At 32.5% G+C, this 26,678-nt stretch overlaps 1 protein-coding gene across 2 annotated transcripts; it reads left to right on the top strand.

Moving 5' to 3' along the window:
- LOC143234183 (partner of Y14 and mago-like) lies at positions 1-26,678 on the top strand. 2 transcript variants are annotated; one of them, XM_076471343.1, is made up of 4 exons: positions 242-285; positions 4,415-4,508; positions 10,412-10,623; positions 19,162-26,678. In XM_076471343.1, the coding sequence occupies exons 3-4, from the start codon at positions 10,541-10,543 to the stop codon at positions 19,637-19,639; spliced, it is 561 nt and encodes a 186-aa protein (XP_076327458.1). In that variant the 5' UTR covers positions 242-285; positions 4,415-4,508; positions 10,412-10,540; the 3' UTR covers positions 19,640-26,678. The 2 variants fall into 2 exon arrangements, with proteins under 2 accessions (XP_076327457.1, XP_076327458.1); XM_076471342.1 differs by lacking the exon at positions 10,412-10,623 and having other exon boundaries at positions 1-285.

Genomic DNA, 26,678 nt, shown 5'->3' with positions numbered 1-26,678 from the left:
ACTTAAATTATTTTTTAAAAATAGGTTTTATGAAAATCCTTTAATTTTAGCTAAATTATAAGTTCGAAAGTGTAATAACAGTAACATTCGGGCTTACCTCAAGGAAGTTTGCTAACAAAAACGTCATTAGTGTGTGTTTGATTAAAATACTAAAGTTTATGGTTAAGTATTTCATCTTGTTTCGATAGCATCTGTGTGAGGTGGAAAGCTCGCTCGTGAAAAACACATCTGTAAATAAGTCATGCTGTGCAAGAATGGCAGCTCAATATGTGTCAGATGAAAGCGGTAAGTTAAATGTGATTTATTTAAGTACAACTTTTATTGTGTGTTTCCGAATAGCATTCTTATTGCATTTTTCTTGAAATGTTAAATATTTTCGAAGACTTGTTTATATATGAAAAACATAATGCAAACGTAAGAAAGGTTAGCATTTTAGTGATATTATGGTTTAATTTTAAAAACATTACTAATAGTAAATGAAAATAAAATTATGGAGCGTGGATAATTTTGAAAATAAAACCATAAAAAGTACTTACCAAATGATAAGTCATAAAATAATCCAAAACGAGTACTAGTGATATGTACAAAGTAAAAGAACTATTTTTAAAAGGTGTCTGTGTACTTTTGAATTACGAGGTCGTATCTGTTATCACTTTCACATTCATGGATATGAATATTTACCTAACATTGAAATTTAGACATCGTGGTCGTGAAGTATAAATATTGCAATGTAATAGTATAGCTGAACAATTCTTTTTATTATGGAACTATGTATAGCAGAATTAGCTTGCCCTTTCGAAAAAATAAAAACAGTGCTAAAGCGCTTGTAACTCATATAATAATGCTAATTGTAATAAATATCTGAATACTTACAAACTTTCATTAATTACATAATTGTAAAAATATTTAATTTTTTAACATGCATTACTGTACTTATGGATTATTTCCTCTAACTATAATTTATGTAAGTTTCATATTAGAATATATTTAAATAAATATTCTAATAAATTTGATATAGATAATAAGATTCTGAGAATGGCTGGTGTTTTTCAGATGTTTTTGTTGCTCTAAATGAGTAGTGCATTATCTGATTGCAGTGAAATATAGAAAATAAACTGATCTGAGATTTAAAATATTTATAGTAGTTGCACTTAAGATTTGGTAATATAAAAAAAACAACTAACTTTTTGTGTAAGATAAGCTGGTTTTATTAAAAAATAAGATTAATTTCCTTCTTTTTTTAAATTTTAATGTTGATATGATTATATTGGTTAAGTGTGATATACAGACAAGGGACCATTTTACACTTGCCATATCTTTTAAGGAAATCATCAGTTCCTTTTTTAGAAGCCAGTAAAGTGCTCATGTTTGATTTACTTGAGGAATAAATCAGCAGCAACAAAACCATTCTGTTATAAATATAAAGCTGTCTTAACTGGAATCCAGCCTTTCTTTTAAAATCTTGAATGTATATCATCCTTTCTTATTTTCATTATAACACAGTATAAAGATATCAAGGATTTTATTCTGTAAGTTCTGTAGATAACCCTGTAAACTTCACAAAATCATTTGTTACTTTTCTTTACTCAAGAGAGAATAAATGAGATTTTAATCTGTTCTTATAAGATTATCCTTTCATAAATAGGGAGGTTAAAATATACACTATTCCAATTAAAGTTAAACTAGTTATCTGTGTGTGTGTGTGTGTGTGTGTGTGTGAAAGATAGAAAGAATTAACTTCTTGTTGTTGGGGCAGTAAGATACAGCTTCATGCATTCTATCATTTTGTCAACTATTAGAGCTGAGCATTTAGTGGAATTTTCTAATCAATGAGCTCATTAATCATTTACATTTAACTATCTTATTATGTCATCAAAGCAAAATTAAATCATCATCAAAGTAAAGAGACATTAAAATATTGAAACTTATGGTATGTTTTATATATAAAATAACTTTATTTATGCACACAAATCAATTGTTTGTCAATTTACTATTGTATTAAGTTATAAAATGCCTCATTTTAAGTAAATGATTTTGGTTATTTTCCTACTTCTAACTTAATACTACATTAACAAGCTCTTAAGTTTATGGGGTGTAAAAAATGTTTAAATTAAACATATTAAACTATTCAAAATAGTACACATGAAGTATAAATGTATGATTTGAAGCATTGTGTTTTTAAAAAATACATTATCAGAAAATGAATAAAAGTGTAAAATGGTTACCAATTCTTCTGTCATGTTTTCTTTATTTATTTCAGTTAAATCATTATTAGCAAAATACCTCATTTTGATTTTTTATGAAGATTATTATCTTAAAATTAAAGAACTCAAATAGACTAAGAATGACATTTAAAGGTTTTATTTAAAAAATTTTTCATCTTTTTTATTAGAGAAGTTAGCTAAGTATTTGCAAAATTGAAGTCCTTAACTGGGCAAAGGATTAAATATTTTTAGTTCTAATTAAACAATTAATCTTATCACTGGTTCACAGGTTAGAGACAATGCTATCATGCTTGTTGATGTACATTTAAAATGTTATTGCACTGATGTTTTATGAATTTATGTGAAGTTTTTGGTGTCAAACTGAAGGTGGTAATTCAAATTTTGGTATTATGCATCTTTCAATTTCTTAATTTAAAATTAAATATTAAAAAAACTTTAGTTTGCTCAAAATTTTGTATTCTTTTAGACTGTATCACTATAGTAGTTTATGATATTTGGATTATTCAAATCATGTATGAAACCTAAAAAAACAAAATTGCTTCAGATCCTCCACATGCAAACTTTCTTAAGGCTAAATAAGCTATGAGAAGCAGAAACTTGAGTACAAAAGTCATAATAATAAATAACTATTTGCTTTACTTATTCATTTACTGTTTTATGTTATAAGAAAAGTTTAATAACTTGTTTGAAAATAGTAATAATCTACATAGTTATGTAATGTAAAACTGAAATGTGATTGTATTTTACAAAATACTAGTCCACAAAAATGCATTGGATACAGTAAGATGATGAGAATGCATGTGACATGTCATTGTAACTTGTGTATTGTTAGCCAGACATGACTGAAAGATCAATATAATAAAAGGTATAAATATATATTTGCATCTATAATGTTATGAAATTTAAGCTACTTATACTAAACACTTGTGTTTTAGTGTTATAATTTCTAATCTTTATACAATGAAAAAAACAATTTATATTTATTTCCGAATTTTTTTATGGAGGTTACTTTGTCGGTCAAATTGACAGACCCCATAGAGTTAGAGAAAATAACATACAAAATATAAAGTTTTGCTGAAAATAAATATTTTAAATATAGTTATGAGAGTTTATGGATTACACAAATGGTATTTGAGATTTTTGGAATGAAGAACGGCTGTTTTTAATCATGGCATGAAAATTGCTTTGTACTCAGGCTAATAAAGAAAACTGACTATTTTTACAAACAAATCTTCAGTAAAAGGTACATCATTAAAAATATCAGATTGTTTTTGTGTATCAAAAGACTTGGAATCACTACAAAAAGTCTACCAAAATTTATAAAGATACTTAAGCATTAAAAGTTATGGTATAAATGCTTAATGTGTAAATATATACATGAATTTGTTTATTTATACCAACCTTTAAAAGGAGTTAGTCATGGTTGATTTAAGTTTTATTTTTCTTCATACTTTCTGTAATTATATTCTGCATTGTAGTAACAGAAAATCCTTGACTTAGAAGTCTATATTTCTGTTGACTTGTGGAAGACTTTGGATCAATGTCTAGGGAATCGGTAAAGTTAATACATATAGGAGTATTATTTTTGTATAAGATGTTAGAATTCACAAGTTAATAAATAAACCAGTCAGTAGCAAGACTTTGATTATTTTTAAATACAAATTCAAGGTCTTTGGATTGTAATGTTTTGTTTTAGCTGGCTATTAGGTGACTCAATTTGAAGTTTTTAAATTCAACAGTCATTTCAATATATGTAATGGCAGTGATAAATTTTTGTATAGTATTAGAAAGAGGCGATAAGAATTGTTCATCATGGGTACCATTTAAAATGCATAGTATTACTAATAACAGTGAAAGATAACAAGGGATTTTTTGGTCCATCTAGGTGATTTCTGTGCTAAATTCATTTTTATGTGCCATGGTCTTATGGTTCTGATCATTCAGTATGAAAAAAAATTACTACAAAGTAGCCTCTATCATCAGAAAAAATTAACTCTGGTTCCATTGTATACTTGTATATGTAGAGAGAAACTTCAGTAATTAGTGATCATATAATTAAAACATATGATAATATAAATGTGAAAGTCTAGATATATTTAGAATTATATTTAATTCTAGCTTCTTTTGTTTTGTTTTTTATGTTGTGGTTGAAGTACATGTAATATAGCAAATTTCTTTTCCATCTGTAGGTACGTACATCCCAGCGACACAGAGAACAGATGGCTCATGGCGTAAGCCAAGGAGAGTTAAAGAAGGTTATGTTCCTCAGGATGAAGTCCCCCTGTAAGCATTGCCTTGCAAATTACACATACATGAACATTTTCTCATTGCTGTAATTTTATTTGTGTTATGTTAATTATGATTACATTCAACATTGCTTTTCCATGTGTCGTAATTTTACACGAGTGCATTTAAAACTGTTGTAGTCCATTTTGCAAATTTGTGTAAGAATTGATACATGTTATATTGGGGTATGATACCACATATAATAATGTTGTTCGAGTGTACAATTCACTGTGTATAACTACAGGGTGTTTGGAAAGTCACTGTGCACTTACACCCTTCTGCAAATTAATTGAAACAAGATGGAAAATTACGATTTTTTTCAATTTTTGCATTTCATTTCTAAGAATACAAAAATCTCAAGTTAATACATGATATGACCGCTTTTATTTTTCAGAAGATCATTAATCCACTTTGACATTGAGTCCACAAGTTGACTGCAATCTTTACTAATTTTTGGATCATGGTACCACACCTCAATTATGGCCTCAGTTAGCTTATCTTTCATAGTACAGTCTTTTCCCCGAAGTCTTTCTTTACAAATCACCCAAAGATTTTCAATAGGATTTAAGTCTGGAGAGTTTCCAGGCCAATCCAGCACCTTTATTTGCATTGTAGTCACAAAATTCTTCAAGTTTTGATGTGTGGCACGAAGCCAGATCTTGCTGAAAAATGCCAGATCCATCTAGAAATCTTTTTCAATTCTGGAACGACTCTTCTCAGCAAAACTTTGATGTACTGTGGTCCTCGCATCATACCTTCTACTATATGTAAGCCTCCGACGCCATAGTAGTTGAAAAAGCCCCAAAGCATCTTCAAGGGTTGTTTTACGAACTGATTGATGTGAGATTCTCGAAGCTTCTCACCTGAAGATCTGCGAACATGCAGACTTCTTTGACTCTGTATGAAGAAATGAGTCTTGTCACTGAATAACACCTTCCTCCATTGTTCTTGCATCCAGTTCTTGTACTTCAGACACCATTGATACCATTTTTAATACATTGAGTTGATAAGAAGTTGTTTTTAGACTGGTCTCCTTGCCCTTCTAACGCAATTTTGTATGACATAATGTTCCTCAAAATTTCGTCATATATCCCAAAAATAGATCGATCGTACTGCAAAACACAGCTAATGACGCAGTCTGTGTGAAAAAATGACTATTAAAGGAAATCAGCGGGTCCAACAAGCCTACACTGGCTGCCATGCTTAAAATATTGTTAATGACCATTTGTTTTAATTAATTTGCACAAGGGTGTATATATTTATTAACAGACATTTTTCAATATATAATACAGGAGGTAAATATGAATGACAATTATAAACAATGTTGCAAGTGACCCCCGTTGGCATCAATACAGGTTGGAGCCTTCTTATTTTGTTTCTAAACACCACTATAAGTTGTTGGCTTGAAATAGACTGAATGAATGCTGTTATTACTGCTTTCAAACCTGCACAGTGACTTTCCGAACACCCTGTAGAAAGGAGAATAGTACTCATGTTATATCTACAGAACCAGAACTATTCTGTAAAAGGAGTGACATCAGATCATGTAAATATGGTTTTATATAGGTTGTATAAATGCTTAATGTAACATATCCTTTATTGATGACATACTGCACAGAAATGAACACACAAATAGTAACAAAGTAGTTGATACAGTGTGATTGATTAACTTCTTGCAGGATTTAAATATCTAAAGAGAACGTAAAACTAATTTGTTCTTGTATGATATATTAGCACTAATAATAAATATTGATATGTTAAAACTTTTTATGAAATCGCATTGTGAGAAGTACAGATAAAATTCCACTCTTTTGAAAAAATTGTTATTATCCATTACCACATATAGTTTCATAGTGTTTGAACAGTCAGTAATACTATAGGAAAGTGATTGGACACAAACAGATGTGTATATATATTTTCTTTTTTACAGAATAAACAGATTCTTGTCTGTTAGTCATTCATGAGTTTATATATGTTGTTTTTGATTAATTTGAGACTTGGTGGTGCATTGTTTGTAAGTTGAGCATCACTACATAACAAGAGGAAATCTCTGAGCAACATGAAGTAAATTCATTCTGTAATATTGATAGTTATTTGATGTTCAAAGTAACTAGTTTTCCACTGTATAATATTCTTGTGACTATCGTGTAGTTTTTAAAAAAAATTTTCGCTAAAGAACCACTTTTATGATTTCTTACTTTTTTTAATTGTATATTCTTCATATTGTAGTAAACTTTGTAAATTTTTCTAAAGTTTTTAGGCTTTTTTTTGTAAAACTATCTATCTTAACATTGATTTGAAACCTATCATAAATTAAGTTATTCTACTTTTTTGATTGTGCCTAGTGAGTATAAAACCTACCTTAAAAATGTTTTTGTACTTCAACAGACTAAAGTGTGTTTATACTGTTAGGTGTAACTACAAACAGATATATATGGCATTTTTGAATGTTTTTGTTATAATTGATATACTAGACGATCAAAACAGTTTATTATATTGAAGAAAGGCCAGGTTAGCTATGTGAAAATGATAGTTTATGCATGTTTATTAGGAATTTGATTAAATTTGCCAAAATATTGTGTAGTAAAAACATTAAATTAATTATAATATTTTATTGGATACCTTAACATGTGAGGTTATTATCTTGTATAATCAAAATTAATTTCCAAAACACAATGTGTTTCAGAAGTTAACTTTTTTTTTGTATACAAAAAATGTATTTTTGATAATTCATGTATCCTTTTACACTCTCTCACTCTTCCTACCAATGAAATAGCCAGTATATGGGTGTATTAATTTTTACTGTCCCAAGAAATGAACAGGAAGTAATAATGGAAATCTTGTGTGTGGATGTAAGATAGGGGGCTCATTGATATAGGTGGAGAGAATCACAATATTTAACTTGCTTTGGGCAATATAGTTGGGTATAAAGGCTAGAGAAAGAGTGGTAAGATTCCAAGTAATGCTAATATTGGTAGAAACGAGAAACTTTTTGGTTAAAGCTGTAGTGCGAGAGGAAGTAAGTGTTATTGGCGATATGTTTTCAGTAGACAAAATACATTTGTAATAAAAAAACAAAAAAAAAATTGTCAAATACATTTTATTGTTTAACTTTTACAATGCATTTTGTATAAAGAGTCCACCTAGAGTTCTGACTGATTGACTCTACATGGACAATATGTAGATTCATGAGTAAAAATTTGATGTTAAGTTTCTTTGCCATCAAAATACAATTGATTTAATCATAGTTAGAATCAATTTCAATTAAGGTAAACGTAATAAAGGAAATATTTTACGTTGTTATTTTGCATTGTATTTATGTGATACACAAAAGAATGGAATAAGTATTGAAATGCTACTTTAAGAATTTTGTATGACTACTTGTAAAGTCAAAATGACTTTTAAATTGGATTAATATTTGCATCTAAAATGATTCCTAAAAGTAGAAAAAAAATTCAAAGTTTGTATTTTAATGTAAAAGACTCATATGATCATTCAAAAAGTATTACTTTAAAATGTATATGAATTTTTTTACCAAAATAACTTAAGAATCTAACTTTCTCTGTAAAGTTTTAAATACTGTATACTTTGTATAAATAAAACAGATAATTGTAAATTGAGTAACAATTGTTTCTTAGTTTTAAAAGTCACGAGTAATTTAACTGCTAGGTCCAGTTATATGCACTTTTAATGTACCTTTGTGGTTTAATGCATTGTGAAGAAAAATACGGAAGAAATGATCTGAAACTTTGGAACAATTTTCTATAAATTGTGTAGCTTTTGGAAGTAAAATATTTTCATATTTAATGTTTGTATGAATTCACTGCTAAGAAAATTTAAAAAGATTTTATTATAGTATGTTTGTTTTATAAGAAACAAGCAAAAATATCGGTAAGATTCTGTGTTTTTGTGAAAGTTTTTTATTTTACAAAATGTAAATTTTATATTTCTTGATTTGAAAAATACCATCTATAATTTCACTTTACGTTCACTACTATAAAGTAAAAACATATTTATGATACCAAAGTTATAAGCAAGACAATGTTCTTTTTAAAACTGTAAATTCCAGTAGTTTAACTTGTATACTTAAAGTCATTTGTATATTTTTCTAGATTTTCTTTGCTTGTTTGAGCATTTACTTAAACTAATAAGGCCTTATATAAACAAGGTCTAACAGGCTAGTCTTGTTGGTCAGTTGAAACTTGATATGGTCAAGTGCAAAATAATTCAATTTAGCTCACCTTCTATCATGCTACAGAATTATAATTTGAATGAAGTAGAGAGAGGTAATGAAGTATTTACAAAGAAAAAAGTTTGGACTAATTGTGGTGGAAGTTGTTCATAAGCATTTTTGTTTCTAGCAGCATATTGAAATTTATTATTTTGTTCTGATCTCTCTGAACTGGAAGCCATATTGGTTTATGCAGTCGAAAAGAACATGATTAGATTACTAGTCTATGGATCCCCTGCTGGGACAGTGGTAAGTATTCAGATTTACAACAATAAAATCCGGGGTTCAGTTTTCCTCAGTAGACACAGCAGATAGCCCAATGTGGCTTTGTAAAAGAAAAATGCATACTAGTCTGTGGTTTCCCACAGGGTGTGCATATATATATATATATTTCTACAATTACACCCAAATACCTAATTTTGAAAAATGGTTATTGGTGAAAAATCAGTCATGCTACAAGGTCAACTTAGCACTGATTTGCTCAAAAGTATTATGAATTTTTTTTTTAGGTTACTGTAAGTGCTGTATTTGTGTAGATAAAAACTTGGCAATTCACAAAAACTAACAATTTCATTTTGACTGTGCTGAAATCAACACAAAACTTGTAATTTTTATGTATAAAATTAAATAAATACATTTTTTTTTTTTTGTTTGAAATAATCTAAACCTGGATTTATTCTCCTTTAATGTTTGGGAAAATGTTAGTTTAATTTCTATAAATTTTGTGAATTTGTCCTGAAGTCAGGATACATCTGTAACCTAACATTTTAGGAAAACATGGGACCATCTTGGTTGTTTCATAACAAAAACTACCTTAATGCCAGCTCTTATTATTCATATACTTATCAAACTTTTTCTTAAATTTACGTATAGTTACTGTCTCTGCAACATCCAAAAGCTACCCACAGTGTCAGAAAAATGAAACTGTCTTAGCTGAAGTTGACTCCTACCCTGATAAAATTTGTATTTGTGTCCCCAGTTTTACTATACTCACTGTTAAATATATAAAAAGATGATGTATCAATAGTATTTTCCCTTTACAATCTTAAACACTTTAATGAAATCCCCCTCAAACTCTTCTTTTTTCAAGAGAAATAGTTTTAGAGATTTCAACATCTTATATAAGAACCCCTCTATCCAAGGCATCATTCTAGTAACACTTCTCTGAACCCTTTCCAACAATTTATTGTTTTTCATAAAGTAAGGAGCCTAAGAGTGAACACACTGTTTTAATAAGGTACTCTCTCTTTCCTCTTACAAGATTAGCTTATTTTGTGCTGCACTCTGTGTACAAACTTTTTCAGAAATACATGATACTAGCCTTCATCATCCTTCTGTTGGAACCAAAGTTCCAACATTTGTCTAATGGATCACCTTCCCACTAATAGGAGAGCATTACTATCATGTGATGCACGTGTCTGCCTTTACAAGCCACTACTAAAGTATCATTTCACATTTGGCAGCTGTCAAGTTCACACATTCTTTCTTACATTTTTCAGTTTTTTGTTTTGTTTTTTGCCTTAACTTTATTTACTGCAGTGCACATTTGTGGAGGTTATATTTTTATTAAACCATCACTACTGTATTTGCCTCTTTTTCCCATTTATGAATTCCAAAGTTATAGTAACCACTTCAAGTATTTCACCAGTGTCTGATACCATACTTTCAGCCATGGGTGTGGGCAGCCCAGTGGGAGATATGTCATCACTCATTCACCTGGAGATTGAGCTGTATATGAGCTAACCTCTCTTGCTTCCTTCCTTTCCACTTCCTCCTGAGCCTTTTGAGCTAGGTCAAGATGACAATGATATTGAAAATTACTTGTCTTCCTCTTCACTACATGCTGGTTGTTCAACAGGTTATCCAGACTACATCTTTCAGGTATGTGATTTCTTACAACTGTTTCCTATGACTCTAGACCTTTACTCATACATGAAATAACTCTTAACTTTTTTCCCATACCCCAATATTAAGATTCATGTGGACTAAATTGATTCTTGACTGGTTAGGAGTGTTAGCGTACCTTGTCCTCTACAGACTTCAGATCAACTTGCCCTTGCTTATCATTGAGTGAACTTTTCCTTTCTCAACCATCAGTTGTTGGGGTCAATTCTACCAGTTTGAGGGGCAAACCCAGATTATCCTGTCCATCTCATCCAAGCCTAATTTTATCTTACCCTCAGGACCCTGTTCAGGTACATTTTCTTCTATCATCTCCTTTCAGAGTCTCTTCACAGGAACTTTGAGGGGTTTTCTGGTGAAATATACATCATTACTTCTTCATTGGCTAGTCTGTTGTCTTTAGCTCTTGTGATTTGTTTGTTGTTGGGAACTTATGTGTTGTGAAATAGTGCTGATGCAAATTTATTTTCAGGCTCCTTATTTGAGGGACCTCTGCATGGTGCTGTTTTTATGATGTTAGATGAGGTTCCCAAGTCTTTGGAGTCACAAGTAGCCTCCACCCATCAATATTCTATCATTACTAACTTAGTATCATGTTTGTCACAGTTGGGGCTAAGTGCAGCATTGGTTCCTGTTCCTGACCTTTGTCTTTCCCACTCCTTTCTGTTCCTGCTGCAACACCAAGGTTCAACAATTTAATAAACAACACGTGATCCACTAATACAATACCTGTGACTGTGGGGTTTGTTTGGGCCCAATTGTATTTTGTCTATTGAAATTCACTCTTTGGTGGGGACATTTTCTTGCTGTGATATGGATTCACAGAGTTATTCCCTATCTCTCCCTTCCTTTAATATCCAGTGTTGCTGTTACCTTCCTTGTTTATATGAATGGTTGGCTTTTTGTTCATTCCAAACAGGAATTGGCCTATCACACTTGTCAGCTTCTGGCTAATGATGTGTGGGTGGTCTGCTTTGCCAGTTTTAAGGAGTCTTTCCTTTGTCCTGCCCAGTACCTTATTCAATCGGGTGTTTCCTTCAAAATCCATCTTGATCAGGCCCAACCTTCTCTTCTACAGTTTCATTGTATAGAGCAGACTATTTGAAAAGCCCTGTTTGTTCCCTCGCTTACAATACAGCTTTTGAAGTTCTATTGATTTTTGCAGTGTGGTTTTCCATAATCTTTCTCATACCCCCAGGCAAGGTCCATAGCAGTTTCTTAAATAGGTCCTTTGCATCAATGGAACCTCCTTTGGAATTCTTTGGATACTTCATCACTTCCTGCATCTCTTGTAAATGATTTACATTGTTGGTTGAACAGTGCCAAAATGTTGGCAGGGGTCACACCTCCAGCTTAACAACCAGATTTAAATCTCTTCATTGATGCATCCTTTCAGCATTGGGGTGCCTGTGTAGATCATCAAGAGGTTTTGGGCATTTGGTCTGTGGAGGAGAGTTCTTTTCACATTAATGTTCTCAAATGCCTACTTTTTCTTTGAACTTTAGGCCATTTTCTTTCTCTTGCAAGCCATTGGCTGGATATGATCCATTTTATAAATTTTACTATGATGGCTTATATCAATCACTGAGATGGCATCAGGTCCAGATCCCTGTCTTTTTCTCTATCTTCTTTATTGGGCTCACACACATCAACCAGTGTTGATCCAGAGTGGTCCCTGCATTCTATTGTTTTTTCAGCAGTTCTGTCTGCATCTAGGTACACCCTCTGTTGATTTGATGCCTTTTCCACCATCTTAATTGCAAATTACATTGCTTTAAGACCAAGTTTCCATCCTCAAGCCTTGGCTATCGATGCCTTCAGCTAGAATTCGGCTCATTTGTTCCTTTATGCTTACCATTCCATCCATGATCTACATCATCCATACTACTTTATGTGCAGCCCTTCTGATTACTCCCTCCTGGTTCCCTCAGTTGCTCCAACTGCAGGTGATCTTTCCTCTTCTCCTCCATCAACCTTTGTCACCAGTGTGCCATCTGTCTTCTATCTCCATGCTTGGCTTTTATTAGGCTCTTGTCAAGGAGTTTTGGTTTCATTTACAGAGTGGTTTCACATTTAATCGATTTAGGCACTTTTCTTTGATTTTCTATTCAGATAAATGGAGCATTTATTACTCCTCAGCATTATTGTTTCCAGTCTTCTCTGTATCTCTGAGTTTCTTATGTGGCCCTTGGAGGAGGATTCTTCTGTCTCCTTGATTTCAGTGTTTCAGGCAACATTATCCCATACTTTGTTTTCCATTTCCATAGGATTTTTGCTTTCCATGTCTTTTCTGTGATGATTCATTCCTTCTGAGTTGATCATCAAGGCATCCATTGCTCCTGGACTGGAACCTTAACATGGCCCTTCATGCCATCACTTTAACTCTGTTTGAACTGTTGTCTATGTGTTCTCTGTTTCGCCTCTCTTTGATGGCCTGCAGACATTATAGGTCGAATTTATTCACCCTTGACCTTACCATCACCTTTTATACTACTCTTCATACCTTATCCTTTATCCAGGTTGTTTTCTTTCCCAAGACCTCTCTGGGTCAAGAAGGTCAGTTTTCCTTTTCTCCTATCTGCTTGTCATCTGTTTCTCATCTTTACTGTTGTCCTGATCTGGATAGACTCTTCTGTCTAGCCTTTACCCTCCACTGATGTATTGCTCATACAGCTTCTTTCATGGGTTTTCATTTCTACTTTTTTTATCCCTTGGCAGCCTTTCACTTCCCATGATCTTTTCTTGGTTACCCTTACCAATTTGGTTCAAAATTTGATCCAGTTGGCTTATTCCTTCTTGTCTCCTTTCCCAGTATGATCTCTTTCATATTTCCTTACATGAAATCCATCATCTTACCTTCTCCCTTTTCTCTCGTCTTCATTTGCCATTGGAGGAGATTCTACAATTGGGCATGTGGATAACTTCACACATGCTCGTATTCCCTTACATACACTACATCACTGTTTCTGCTTCCAAGGGGTGTTACCTGCCACCTGTGCTTATTCTACAGACTTTGGTATGCTTCACTTTGGATGCTGGTCTGGCAAGTAATGTCTGACCAAGTATTCTATCTTTACTCAGAATGGGTTCCACTTAGATGGCTATAACCATTCTCAGACATCTTACTATCAAGTCTGCACTGTAGGCCTGATATTTATACATTATCCATGGCTATGTATGCTTACCCTTGAGATAGTCTATCACAAGATCACTAGTGTAAATTTCTGGTGATAATTCTGTCAAAATGTGCCCATTCTGGACCATACCACACATGGATGGAATGGGTAAGGCAGAAGGGGATTGCTACCCATCCTCGTCATACCTAGGTTCAATAAATTTGTATGGTCTGCTTTTAAATATAGGGGTTTTGACCATTCGTTGCACTGTCTCAGGTGTTGCAGTCCCTCTGAACTCTCCACCTCACTTTTTCCCTATTTCTTTCAGTGGAGTATGGGAGTTCTTACCAATTCCAAGCCACTTGGTTGGTTGATCATGGAGCAATTATTGGATGGGTTCTATAACAATGGCTATAACCATTGAGTTCAGTGTATGGCAGTGGTGTTCTGCTGGTATAAAGGAAGTTACAAGATTATCTGGATGAGTAACTACCATATTTTGCAGCTTGTAAGATGCTCTGGTGCATAAGACACACCCAAATTTTCAAAGTAATATTCAGAAAAAGTTTGAAGCAGAATACCAAGTAATATTTACACCAACAAAACTCAATTTTACCTTTTTATGAAAATTCACATTTATAATTAACATTTTATTGCCCAAACAATAATATTTAATGATCAAAATAAAAAGATACACTAATATAGAAATAAATTTCAAAATAGAACAACAATTTTTGGAATAATGGAAAAGCAGATTTAATTCTTCACTCATATTTTTCACCGAGAAAATTGACCACTGTTGTAATCTTTTCAACGACCACTACCAGTCATTGATATTATCAGAATTATCAATGTTGTTTCTCCACTCAAAAAGGTAATCTTCTGTATTATCCATTGCATTACTGATACCATAGTTTTTGAAGGATTTAATGTTTCTCTGTATTAACTGCTTCCCAAGCAGTTTTAACCATGTGACACACCTGTCGTATAATTAGTTTTTTTGTATGACTAGTGAATGTAAATCCGTGTGGGCCCTTTATCCACTGACCCTATTCTTTCCTTATAATAGTTTTGAAGGGCTTTATTAATTGATATATCCAGTGGTTGTAGTTGGAATGCCAGACCACCTGGAATTACAGCAATTTGTGTTTTCCGTTGCTGTACTTTTCTTTTTGTCACTTCAGTTTTATGAACCATAAACTTGCCCCACATGCTGGTTTCATAAGCAAGCCATCTGCTCTTTTTTCTCAAACTTTTTCAAGCCAAAATTTGACCCTGTTTTCATCCACCCTCTTTAACGAACATGATAAATTATTACTGGAATTTTGTCCTTTGGCATGTTTTTCAATTAAAAATCAGAAGTGGTAGGAGTTTATTTCATCAGCACAGCATGTCATAACTGCTGTATAGTGACTTTTCACTTCCAGATGTCTTAAGTACAATTTTTGTAGCAAGTTTGCCCATGGTCTTATTCAAAGGGACATCAAAGGTCAGGGGGCATTGTCTGTGTTTCCAGTTTGGTTTGGCTCATAATTCTCTGGGCAATCTTTATATGGGTTTATACGACCAATCCATATTGTTTCATGAATCTGTAACACCAAATTGGAGTTGTTGAAAAGTCTTCAATCCCTTTTTGTGTGGCCTTGACCCTGGCCTCATTCATTGAAGTTTTTGTAGAAACAGAATTATCAAGCTTACTTTTATTCACTACTCAATCCTTAACTACTGCTTGTTTTGGTCACTGTGCTAATTTCTTACTAAGATTATGTTTGCTATTCTAAGTGGCACTCAATTTGTCCTCTTGCTTATGCCAGGCTCTAATCATCTTCTCAATAGGCCATGGCTCAAATTCTCCCTTCTATACCTCTATTACCACATATTTTGGCAAAATCAACTATGCGTAATTCATAATGAATAGTTTTAACCATGTTTCTTGTTAAAATTCAATGTGCTAGAAGTGTTATTATGAATTCAAAATATAAAAATTTACTGCAGTATGGTGGAAATAGTTGTATACCACTGTTTACCAATGAACAGAGAAAAAAATTAAACAAAATGATTTCAGTATCATACCAACCAAAGTAGGTTTAGGCTTGGCGTAAGCTGACCATCAGCTTTTGATGATAGGATGTGTGGTGATATTATAAATTTGTGTTTTTATTAAATCCATCTTATAAGCTGCAAAATACGGTTGTTCTCAGAGTTGAGATGACCAAGTGCAGTTTATCTCTCCAACTGAATGCCCCTCCTGACCAATACCTTCTCCATTTCAATGTGGGATTAAGTTAATCTTGTGAGGGAAGGGAAAATACCTTATCAGAAGTTATAATATAATATTCCTGGATGAAAATGTATTTTTGATAAGTACTTTCCTCTACTCATGCTTCCTACAATCTTTTTGTGCCTGCAACTTCTGCCAAACTTCAAAACTTTGGTGGTGGCACTTAAAGGGAGTCACTTGTGGCACATGATAGTACTGTACTGCTGGTGAAGAGGTGAGACACAAAAATGTGAATGAGAGAAGCGTTGGAACTTTGGTTTCCAACAGAGCTACAACAAAGACTTGTGGCATGCATTTCTGGAAAAGTTTGCCTACAGAGGGCAGCACAAAATGAGAAAACTATTCTAGTGAGTGGAAATACATTTTCATTTAGGAAAATTATTGCTTCCAAATATGGCCAAACCAGTGATCTGTACCATGAAATTATAAAATCTTCAGACTTATTTTTAATATTTCTGTAGGTACCATCTAAAATCCTATTTGCCCTACCAGTAGCAACAGCATACTGGTTGGATGACTTTAGAGACTGATAAACCATTACCAAGGTTACAGTTTTCCTTCATAACACTGTTAAGGTTATTCCTGTCCAAATTATATTTATAATTCAAATTATCTTGCATTTACCATTAAATTGCCAAACTCTCTAAGTGATCTAACACCTTTTGTAAATTAGCAGCATCCTCTTCACAGCCAGTAACACTGAAGACCTTGATATCATCAGCAAATTTATTGACTCTTCCTTCATCTGTGTCATTGGTATAAATCAAAAAGAGGGAAGGTCCTAATACTGAATCCTGAAGTACCCCCACTTGTGACATTAATCTAATTTGACTGAACTCCATTTGTAATAAGCCACTGTTTTCTTCCATGTAGCCACTCTCCTATCCAATTTGCTTTTTCCTCACACCTATATAGATAATTATTTTATGAGCTTTTTGTTGTTAAATGTTTACTGAAAATCCAGATACATCAAATCTACACAATTATCCTCATCTACATAAACAGTAACCTTTACAAAAAATGTCAAAAGATTTGTAAAGACTGTCCAAAATTTTTCCCACAGTTGATGTAAGATTAATGAGGATAATTTTTATTGCCTCCCTTGAAAAGAGGAGTTACATTAGCTACATCCCAATCCTCTGGTACCTGCCCACTATTCAAATACTGACAATAAATAGTAGTGAGTAGTTCATGTATCCAATCTTTAACCTCCTTCAAAACCCTTGGGAAAATATTATCTGATATAGGAGCCTTGTTGTTTTTTTAAACTTCCCAATTTTTTATTGAGCAGCTCAGAATCAATGCAATCACCTTGTTTTTTCTTGTTTCCAGTTATCAACTATTCAAGATGTGAAATACTGCTTAAATCTTCACTGGGAGAGAATAAAGAAAAAAACAAAATTTAATAACCTAGCCATCTCATAATTATCAAATACCAGATTTCCTTTATCATTCCTTAAGGGTCTTAACCCCATTCTAACATTAATAATTAGTAATTATTGCTCTTAGCTACATAAGTGAAATATATGAAGAACATCAGTAATAACACATGTATAAAGAATATACCAAAAACTGGAGATCAGCTAGATGTTCCAGTAAACTATTACTGCTGATGAGCATTTATACTAAAGTTGGAGAAATTTATAAAAATTGTTAGTTTGAGGTTTTTTAAAGAATATTTTGCATAGGATATTTTGTTTAACCTTATTACATTTTAAATTCATAATGCAAGTTTTATTTTACATATATAATTAAATTATTATATTAGCTTATCTCTGTATGTAAGAACAAGTATTAGTAGTCAATTTTGTAGATACATAATTAGTTCTTTCCTCATGCAAAACCATTGGATAAATATTATCTGGCCCAGGAGACTTGCTATTTTTTAAACAATTTTTTTTTCTTATTAAGTTCAGAAATAATGTGATTATGTTCAGTCTTGCTTCCATCTAGCATTTATTCAGGATGAGAAATAGTTGCTTAAATATACATTAGCAACAATTGAAGAAAAGGTATAATTCAGTAACTCTGTCATCTCATAATCATTAGATATGAGTCATCTTGTATCACCCCTTAAAGTTACTAAACTCATTTCAACATTTTACTTACCTTTGAATGTATTTAAAATAATCCTTACTCTTAATTTTTACATTTTGGCAAACCTTCCTAAATTTTCTTTTCACTTTTCTAATTTCATGTTTAACCAGCTCTTCTCTGTTATAACAGTCTAAACTGATTAAATTTATAATGATTTACTTTAATTTTGTTCCATAAACCTTTCAAGAACAAACCAGTTATTTTTTGTTTTACATGCAGCCAGCTATATCTTCCCTCTATAAGGAAAAACTTTATCTTGAATATTTAAAATTTCATTCTTAAATTTTTTTTCCCACATCAGATCAGTTAAGTAACTGTCTAATTCAAAATAAATAATTCTTGTTACATCCCTTCAAATTTTGTTTTAAAACTTTATAACAATAATTATACTTGGTAAAAAAAAGTCAAACTTAATTGAGAAATTATTGCTTTCACCCAGATGTTCTCCTACCTTTACCTTTTTAAATGTTAATAATTATTCAATAGCAGTGTTCACACTGAGGTTCTATTATCAACTGATTAAGAAAACCATCTTGTATGATTTCGTAAAAACCTCTCTCTCGTGGTTTAACTCTGAAGCATTTGTCTATGTGACCTCCATAATAGCTGAAATCAATGTCACTGTAGAGTTTCCATTGCTATCATCAATTTCTTCTGGTGATCAGAAACAAATTTCAGCTGAATGCATTGTATAAACTGGCTTGATCACTAAAGTTTTATCTCTCTTCCGGATTCATCTTCTGGGGGCAGACTACACTGTAGTGTTCAGAGATAAGTCTTGGCAGTATCTGTAGCAGTGTTATGACTTTTTTTTTTAATGCCTTTATCAACCCCTGTGCTTATCAGTTAATTCCTCTGACCTACCCTTCCCTAAGTCATGAGTCTTTCAAAAATGTTAATGTGAATAACACTTTCGTGCTTTAAATTTAATATTTGAACTGTTAACATACCAAGTGATATATTTGTAGAAAATGTTACTATGAATAAATATATTGATTTGTTTGCCTTTTTCTTGTGTTGTAGCTATGAAAGTAAAGGAAAACAGTTTGCCAAGAATAAACCAATACTTCCACCAGGTCTTCATCCTGAAGTAGTAGTCAAAGTACAGCAGGGTCAGTTAGGCACAAACCAAATACCTGGATTAACAGAAATTCCAACTGCTACTAAATCAACTAAAAATAAAAAGAGGAAGAAGAAACACCAACAACAGGGTAATGGAAGTGACCAAAACTTAACAAAAGATGTGACCAATCTGCATCTATCTGAATCAGGTTCGGATAAAAACAGTGAAACTTGTGAAAACAAAGCATCTGTTGACCCAGTAAAAAGGATTAAAAACTTGAAAAAGAAGTTGCAAGATATCAAAAAGCTTGAGCAAAAAATAGAGTCAGGAGAACTTCTTTTACCGGAAAAAGAGCAGTTGGAAAAGATTGCTAGAAAAGGGGAGATTGAGGCTGAAATAGAGGATCTGGAACTAGATCTTGAGCTACATGATGCTTGAGTCAAGCATTGGGTAATACTTTGCACAACAGTAAATAAAGATTGCTATAGAATTAATAACCAACAAACTTATGTTTAAAGATACTAAATTTATATTAAGAAAACTTCAGGTTTTGCTGGCTTACTCTAAGTTAAATAATGGATTTAAAAACCATTGTTTGATTTTTCATGTCAGTTAATCTTGATTGCAGCATTGATGTCATAACTTTGTTGTTATTAAAGAAGTTAAATACATCTATGCTAACACATTATGCATTAAACACAACACAAAGCATTCATTATTAACCTTATCTGCAACAGCTTAGCTCTATGAATTCATAGTTGTATGAATCCATAGTCAGATGGTTGCTAATTTAAGGCTGATTCATACCATGCTTTTGTGCCCTTGAGCAAAAACATTTTACCCTACTTGTTCAAGTCTATCATGGTTAAGTTTAAATCTGTAATGGAATAATTTTCATTCCTGGGGGGTAGGGGGTCATCTTGAGTCACCAGAAACCATAATTTAAAGCACTTGGCCCTAAGTGCCTTACAAAGGCATGGTAAGAGTTTAATTTTAATTGTCCTGATCTGCAGAACATATGTGAATTGCACTCTTGTATATAAAATTTCAAAATATAAGTAGAAATAATAATTCTAACCATTTTTAAACAAAATAGTTGAATTTTATATTTTGTACCATTTATATAGTATAATTTGCTATGTTTCTGAGAGGATCTCACTTGGAAACAAAACATTTCAATTTTTTTTTAGAATTTTTTTTCATATCCTAAACTCTAGGTTTATGTTTGGTAAGAAACTGTTGTTCCTTGTGAATGTAATTAGCGCATCTTGTTTCTTATGATTTTGCATCTATTTCAGTAGTTATTACTAAAGCTCTTCATTCTCACCCTTAATGGTGTCACATTGTATAGCCTGAAAAATCACTTTGAAAATAGTCACAAAGTTTTAAATATGATTGATACAGCTACTTGTAAACTGTGTGCCATTGTATAAAGCAGTGCAAGTGGTAATTTTTTTGTTTGTTTTTATTTATAACCAAATGTGTTGACTACTGCTAGTGGCATAATAAAGTTTCAAGAGCAATATGTTAGTATAAATAAACTTGAAAATGAATATAAAAAAGAACTTTGTGATCAACAAGTATCTCACAACAGAATTTTGAAAATTTCAGTCTTAAAAATGACAGACAAACCAAGTCGTATGATTTTTTTTTTAACTGAAACAAGATTACTATTTAGTATGTTTGTACCAAGTTCTTTTCAGTTTGGTTAAGAATTTATTTTATGAAAAGGAAAAAATTAAATGATATTTGTAATACCTGTTTGTTTTGTAAATATTTAGCTGCAATCTTTTAATTTTTTTATTTGTTCATCTTAAAAGTACTAGTAATGTCCAAATGTTACATCCAGGGTTTAAGAAATTAAGATAATGATATTCTACATGCAACTTCTTTGCTTAGTTCTAGACTATTGTGCTCTCTTTCTCTAAGCCTAGGAAGGATTCCAATGTTTTATCTAACTATCATCCAATTGTTATGATTAGCTGCCTCTGTGAAGTCTTAGAGAGGATAGTTAATGCTTGTATAATTTGATTCCTCAAACCAAACCTCCTCCTCCTCATGCACCCATTGTGGGTTCCTTCAACAGCGATCCATCACGCACCACCTGATTCGAACTTGGGATCCCTCAGGGTTGTGACTTGAGTGGCACACTTTTGTGTATCCATACTAATGCCATCACTAACAACCTCCTCCTCCTGTTGCAAATGGGCTCAGTGTAGACAATTTCCATATCTTGTGTTGGTCATCAAACCTGATATTTATTGAGTCGCAGCTTCAGTCCACCCTAAATCACTTGTTAAAGTGTACCACAATATATGGTTTTACTTTTTCTTTCTCCAAAGCCATTTGCACACACTTTTGCCACCAATGGGGTATACACTTTGTTTTGAAGCTCCATCTCAGTGAACTTGTTCTTCTTGTGGTCACTGAGGCAAAGTTCTTAGCTTATCTTTGGCCATAAGTTGACTTTCATTCCTCACATCAAGCAGTTATGTGTCAAGTGTACGAGGGTGCTGAACATTATCTGTGTCATCTCTTTCACCTCTCTGGGAGCAAATCGATGTTCTGTGCTCAGAATCTATTGTGCCTTCATTTGCTCCAAACTGGACTATGAATCTCTGGTCTGTACTACTGCCAGGACCTTTGATCCTGAATGTCATTTACCAACAGGGGGTTTGGCTCTGCAAGGGCACTTTCTGCACTTCTCCATTCCAGAGTTTGTATTGAGTCCCATGAACCTCTTCTTCACCTCTGCCATTTGCAACTTTCTTTGCAGTATACCATTAAACATTACCACAGCATCCTAACTAGGATTGTACATCCATTCCTCAGTTGGCCATGCTGTTTTGGAATAGATGGTCTGAACTTTGTATCCATACACAGCTGGCTTAATTGGGTTTGTTACTGAAGATGTTGCTTTCTCTACTGATTTGTCCATCTCACCTTGGCTAATTACCATCCCAACCTGTGACCTTTCTTTGAATCATTTGAGAAAAGACAGATACTTCTGATTGAAAGTATCATCTCCTCTTTGCTGAACATCTTTCAAACCATCCTTCCTGCCCTGTTTATACAGATACTTCAAAATCAGGTGACTCTATGGGACCTGTCATTGTTTGTTGTAACTTCATGGTTGCTCACAGGGTGCCTTCTACAGTTTCTGGGTTCACTGCCAAGTTGTATGCCATTTCTCTTGCCCTGGATCACAAAGAAGTTATTCAGTACACAGATTATGCTATTTTCTCTCTCTCAGCTTAATGTTAATTCTTACCCTGTTCTCCTCAATATTCAATAACAGCTGGCCAATTTCTTTCTCTTCTGTTTGTATCCAGTTTTCCTATATACTTGGCCATGTCAGTATTCATGGAAACAAGCTTGTTGACACTGAAGCAATGTCCATCTGCTCTGGTGCCTTCACAGCTGTGCCTATCCAATATATGGACTACAGTCCTATATTAAAGGCTTGGTTTCATGCCAGTTGAGTTGGAGTGAGCAACATCATAAGAAGCTTTTCCAGATAAACTGCATTTTTATTCTTAGGTCATCCTGTTTCCATGAGAATCAGAAGGAAGAAGTTGTCCTTAGCTACAGTTACATTTTCTTTTATCTTGGACTAATCCACCAATGTGTAGTTTTTTGATAGTCAAGTCACAATAGCCCACATTTTCTCTCATGTTGTTGCTACAACCATGAGTCATGGTACAGTTTTCAACGTTTCTCTCAGTTTAACCCTGACATTGGACAGTGTCATTAGCAATGGTGACACTGTCCAAGTTTCTTGTGTTTTTAACTATTTGTGGGCCATTGATCTTTTTAATTCTATTTAGGTCTTTTATCCGAATTTTGAATGTTGTTTATACAGATTTTACTTTGACTTTTTACTGGTTTGGTGCAGATAGCCTAGTTGCATTATGCCAATAAATGCCAAACAACCAACTAATGGTCCTTTGAGAAATGTATGTTGTACACTATCTGCTACAGTGACCTAAGCAATGTTTAGTTGAATATTGGATTAGATATTATTAGTTGTTTCTTTCATTGAACAGTGGTGGTTGGCTCTACCATAGCTGCTGTAGATGGTTTATAACAGATTTAGTTTGAATCATCTTATCCCCTTTGACTTTGTGATGTAGAATAAGTGTCCTGTTTGCTGTACCTAAGGCATTAGGAGATCGTACAAAATATCAACAATATTTTTCCATGAAATTTTCTATTAGACTTATTCAGTTAAGTCTTAATACTGGTATTATGGGGCAAAAGTAATGACAGTGAGAACTATATGGCTGTTCCACATAAGGTCCTAAATTCTTCACTTTTTCCTATTTCTGAAGTCTCCATCATGGGTTTATTCTTTTTCTTTTTGAGCTGATGAGAGCACCTACAGTGCTTCATTCAGAAGCATCAGCCTATGGGTTGCTCACTGATTATTACATCTTTAATATATTGTAGAAAGTGTTTCAGACTTCCTTACTGACAAAACTTTAAAAGTAGATCTAATCCTATTTTGTAGTCCTTGTCATGGGTATCATCCTACTCTTTTCTGTGAACTTGAAAGATCTTTTATGTACAACTGTATTTGGTACCACACCTATGATTCCACACTAAAACTTCATCAAAATATTGATTTTGACTATCTTGGTCTTCTAGTTCCAGTGAGGTAATCCAGAATGTGATTTATTTCAGGCATATTTACTGGGCAAGGTTCTTCATTGGCTTTACCTTCCTTTGAAACTTATAGGGTTTCTTTTGTTGTTGCTGGTATTTCTTTCATTCTTTACTGTTATGTAATAAGGTAGTATGTTTTTACATTGTACCAAAATGAGAAAGTACTTCATGCATGAAGGCTGTTCTATCATAAGGCAAGAAGTATTCTATATTCTAGATATGGAAGAAATTGAGGTAGGCCTCAGACTCTTACATGCATTTTGGATGAATAGTTATTGCAAACAAGACAGGATTGGCTCTCGGTTCAAGTTAACATTATAATAAGCTGGAGTCAGTTCATCCTATTTTGTGCCTCAATAGTTTTCTTCTAGGTTATAAAAATTAATATAAAGGTCTGTTTAGTCATATTTTAATGATTGGCATTGCTGTTCCTAGCTGTTTAATGACAGCTATTCCTAGTTAATCTTCTGACTGTGCTGCTTTTTATAGTGAATCAGCAGTCAATGGGTTAAAGTGATCATATACTTTTATAAAGTAGTTAATAGTTAAAATTATTAACTTCACCTTTAAATGTTAAATTCTGCATTGCAGTTGTACATAAGCAAAATAACCTTTTTTTTTTTTCCAGACATCTGAAAGGCAGACACAAACATAAATTCGTGGGTTTCTAAAAGGTTATAAAAGAGTAATACCTCATTTCCCTGTTTGTTTGTGTGTTCAAAAGTAATTGAAGTAAACTATGTTTTGTAAACATGGGTAATAACTTGTGAAATATGTTGAACTTAATATTTTATTGGTCTTTTTTGTTTACTTGAGGAATTTGTAACCAGAATGAAAGTTTTGGAAGCAATTAATAAGCTCGGTGGAAGGTGTTTGCATAAAGTACAACTCATGGAAGCTAATAAGGGGTTCTCAGAGGGAATTATCTGATATTGTCAGAAATATTGGTATCTTTTATGTAGTATTGTGTGTGTATATATATACACATATATACTTGTCCTAAACTGTCTTCCTCTGGAGCACCTTTATAAAATTACTTTTAGGTCATAATTCATCATATTTTATCAACTGTATGTTTACAAGGCACTGTAAATACTAATGCCTGTAGTTTCTTTCTTTTCTTTTGTTATACATCCAAAAGTGACCAGCACCTTATAACATCATTGGACATCAGTCTTGGACAAACTAAAGCATGAGTGGTATAGAAAGCACAGATATTAGATACAGGATTGGCAATGCTATTTCAATTTATTCTGCATGAAACTTTTGTGAAAGATTAAAATCTTAAAGATAATTATTTGCAATTTAAAACTCAAGTAAGAAAAAAGTGCTTTTTAAAGACACTGTTACTATAAAGTATTGTTCCTGAGGAATCTGAACAGCAGTAGTAGTTATGCTCACAAGAATCAAAAAGGAATATTTTTTCATACCCTTCTCTAAACATACAGTGTAAAATGAAAAATGTTTTAGGTCTTTTTGGAACAAATTGGTGACATTTTTGTTAGAAAGATTTTAAATAAAGAAAATATTTTTGGAGCTTAAAAGGCAGATGCAAAGATTGATACCATAGACTTACATTACAATAACCAGTTCAACCCATCAAAGTGGGTTGTTAATAAATTACCTTACAAACTGAAGTGTTCAGTAAAATCCTCACTTAAAGTTACAGCTAACAGGGCTAACTAAAAGCTGAGAGTGAGTAGCAGAAAAGCTTAAATATATATCATTGTAGTACTAGCAGGACTACATAACTATGCTGGAGTTGACTCACTATTTTATCAAATCTTATGAATTGATAAAAGTTTTGCTTGTGGTATATCAACATCTCTCATGTTTATAGTTACAATTAAAGATAGATGCTATTTGCATCTGTTAACCTCACTGTTTAGTAATGCCATTTGTGCTGGTTCCTTTTGTGCAACAAGCATATTATTGTTGTAGTTTAAATGCCAAAAGTGGAAGTATTAGAAACCAATAGATCTGAAATGCTATTTTTACACATCTGTGATTTTTAATCAGAAATGGACAAATTAAGAGGAATATGTAAGGTGTTGTGAAGTAATAATCTAGTTTAAATGTTGCTTTGATAAGAAAATTTCTTTTTCAAATGCCATAAGGAAGGCATAACTCAATAAACCATTCATGGAGAGAAATAAAATAATTGAAGATAACTTTTGTCTTGCAAAATTAATCTCACATATTTAAAAAGTTTTACTTGGGTAAAACAAGTTTAATTAGAGCAGTTTTATTTCTTTTTTCTTTTTTTTTTGTGGTTGTTGAAACTTAATCATATTTTTACTCTATCAATGTTGTTTAAATACATGTAGATGTTACATCAAGTTACATTACATTTTTTGCAGTCAAGATAAACTGTTGGTATTGGTACCCAGACCATTATTTTTTATTTTCATACATAAATTTTTCTGTGAGTATTCAAAATTATACTCTTGTTGACCTATATTCATCCAATTAGTGGAAATATAAATTTTTAAGGAACTTTCTTATGTGTGTATTTTTAACCAGATTTAAATAGTGGTTTTTTTCTTTTTTTCTTGAGATGTGTACATAATGAGAGTATTAGCACTTGTGTATTTATTGTTGCATCTCCTGTACTTATACTAAATGTGAAAGTACCACGTGCAAGATCGTTCTTTATGCTTGTAGATTGTCATTAATTATTAAAACCTTCAAAAGATAAAAGGTTTTACAATAAGTCTTCCAGTGGAAGTGATTTGAGTTTTCTGAATGTGTGTTTTGTACAAGTTTAAAATATAATGTTCTTTTGTCACACAATAATAAAAGTAGAGGAACA

This window comes from Tachypleus tridentatus, chromosome 12 (genome assembly GCF_004210375.1).
Source record: "Tachypleus tridentatus isolate NWPU-2018 chromosome 12, ASM421037v1, whole genome shotgun sequence".
In the NCBI taxonomy this organism is placed as follows: domain Eukaryota; kingdom Metazoa; phylum Arthropoda; class Merostomata; order Xiphosura; family Limulidae; genus Tachypleus; species Tachypleus tridentatus.
Note: the sequence above shows the minus strand (reverse complement) of the source record. Positions and strands in the feature narration are given on the sequence as shown.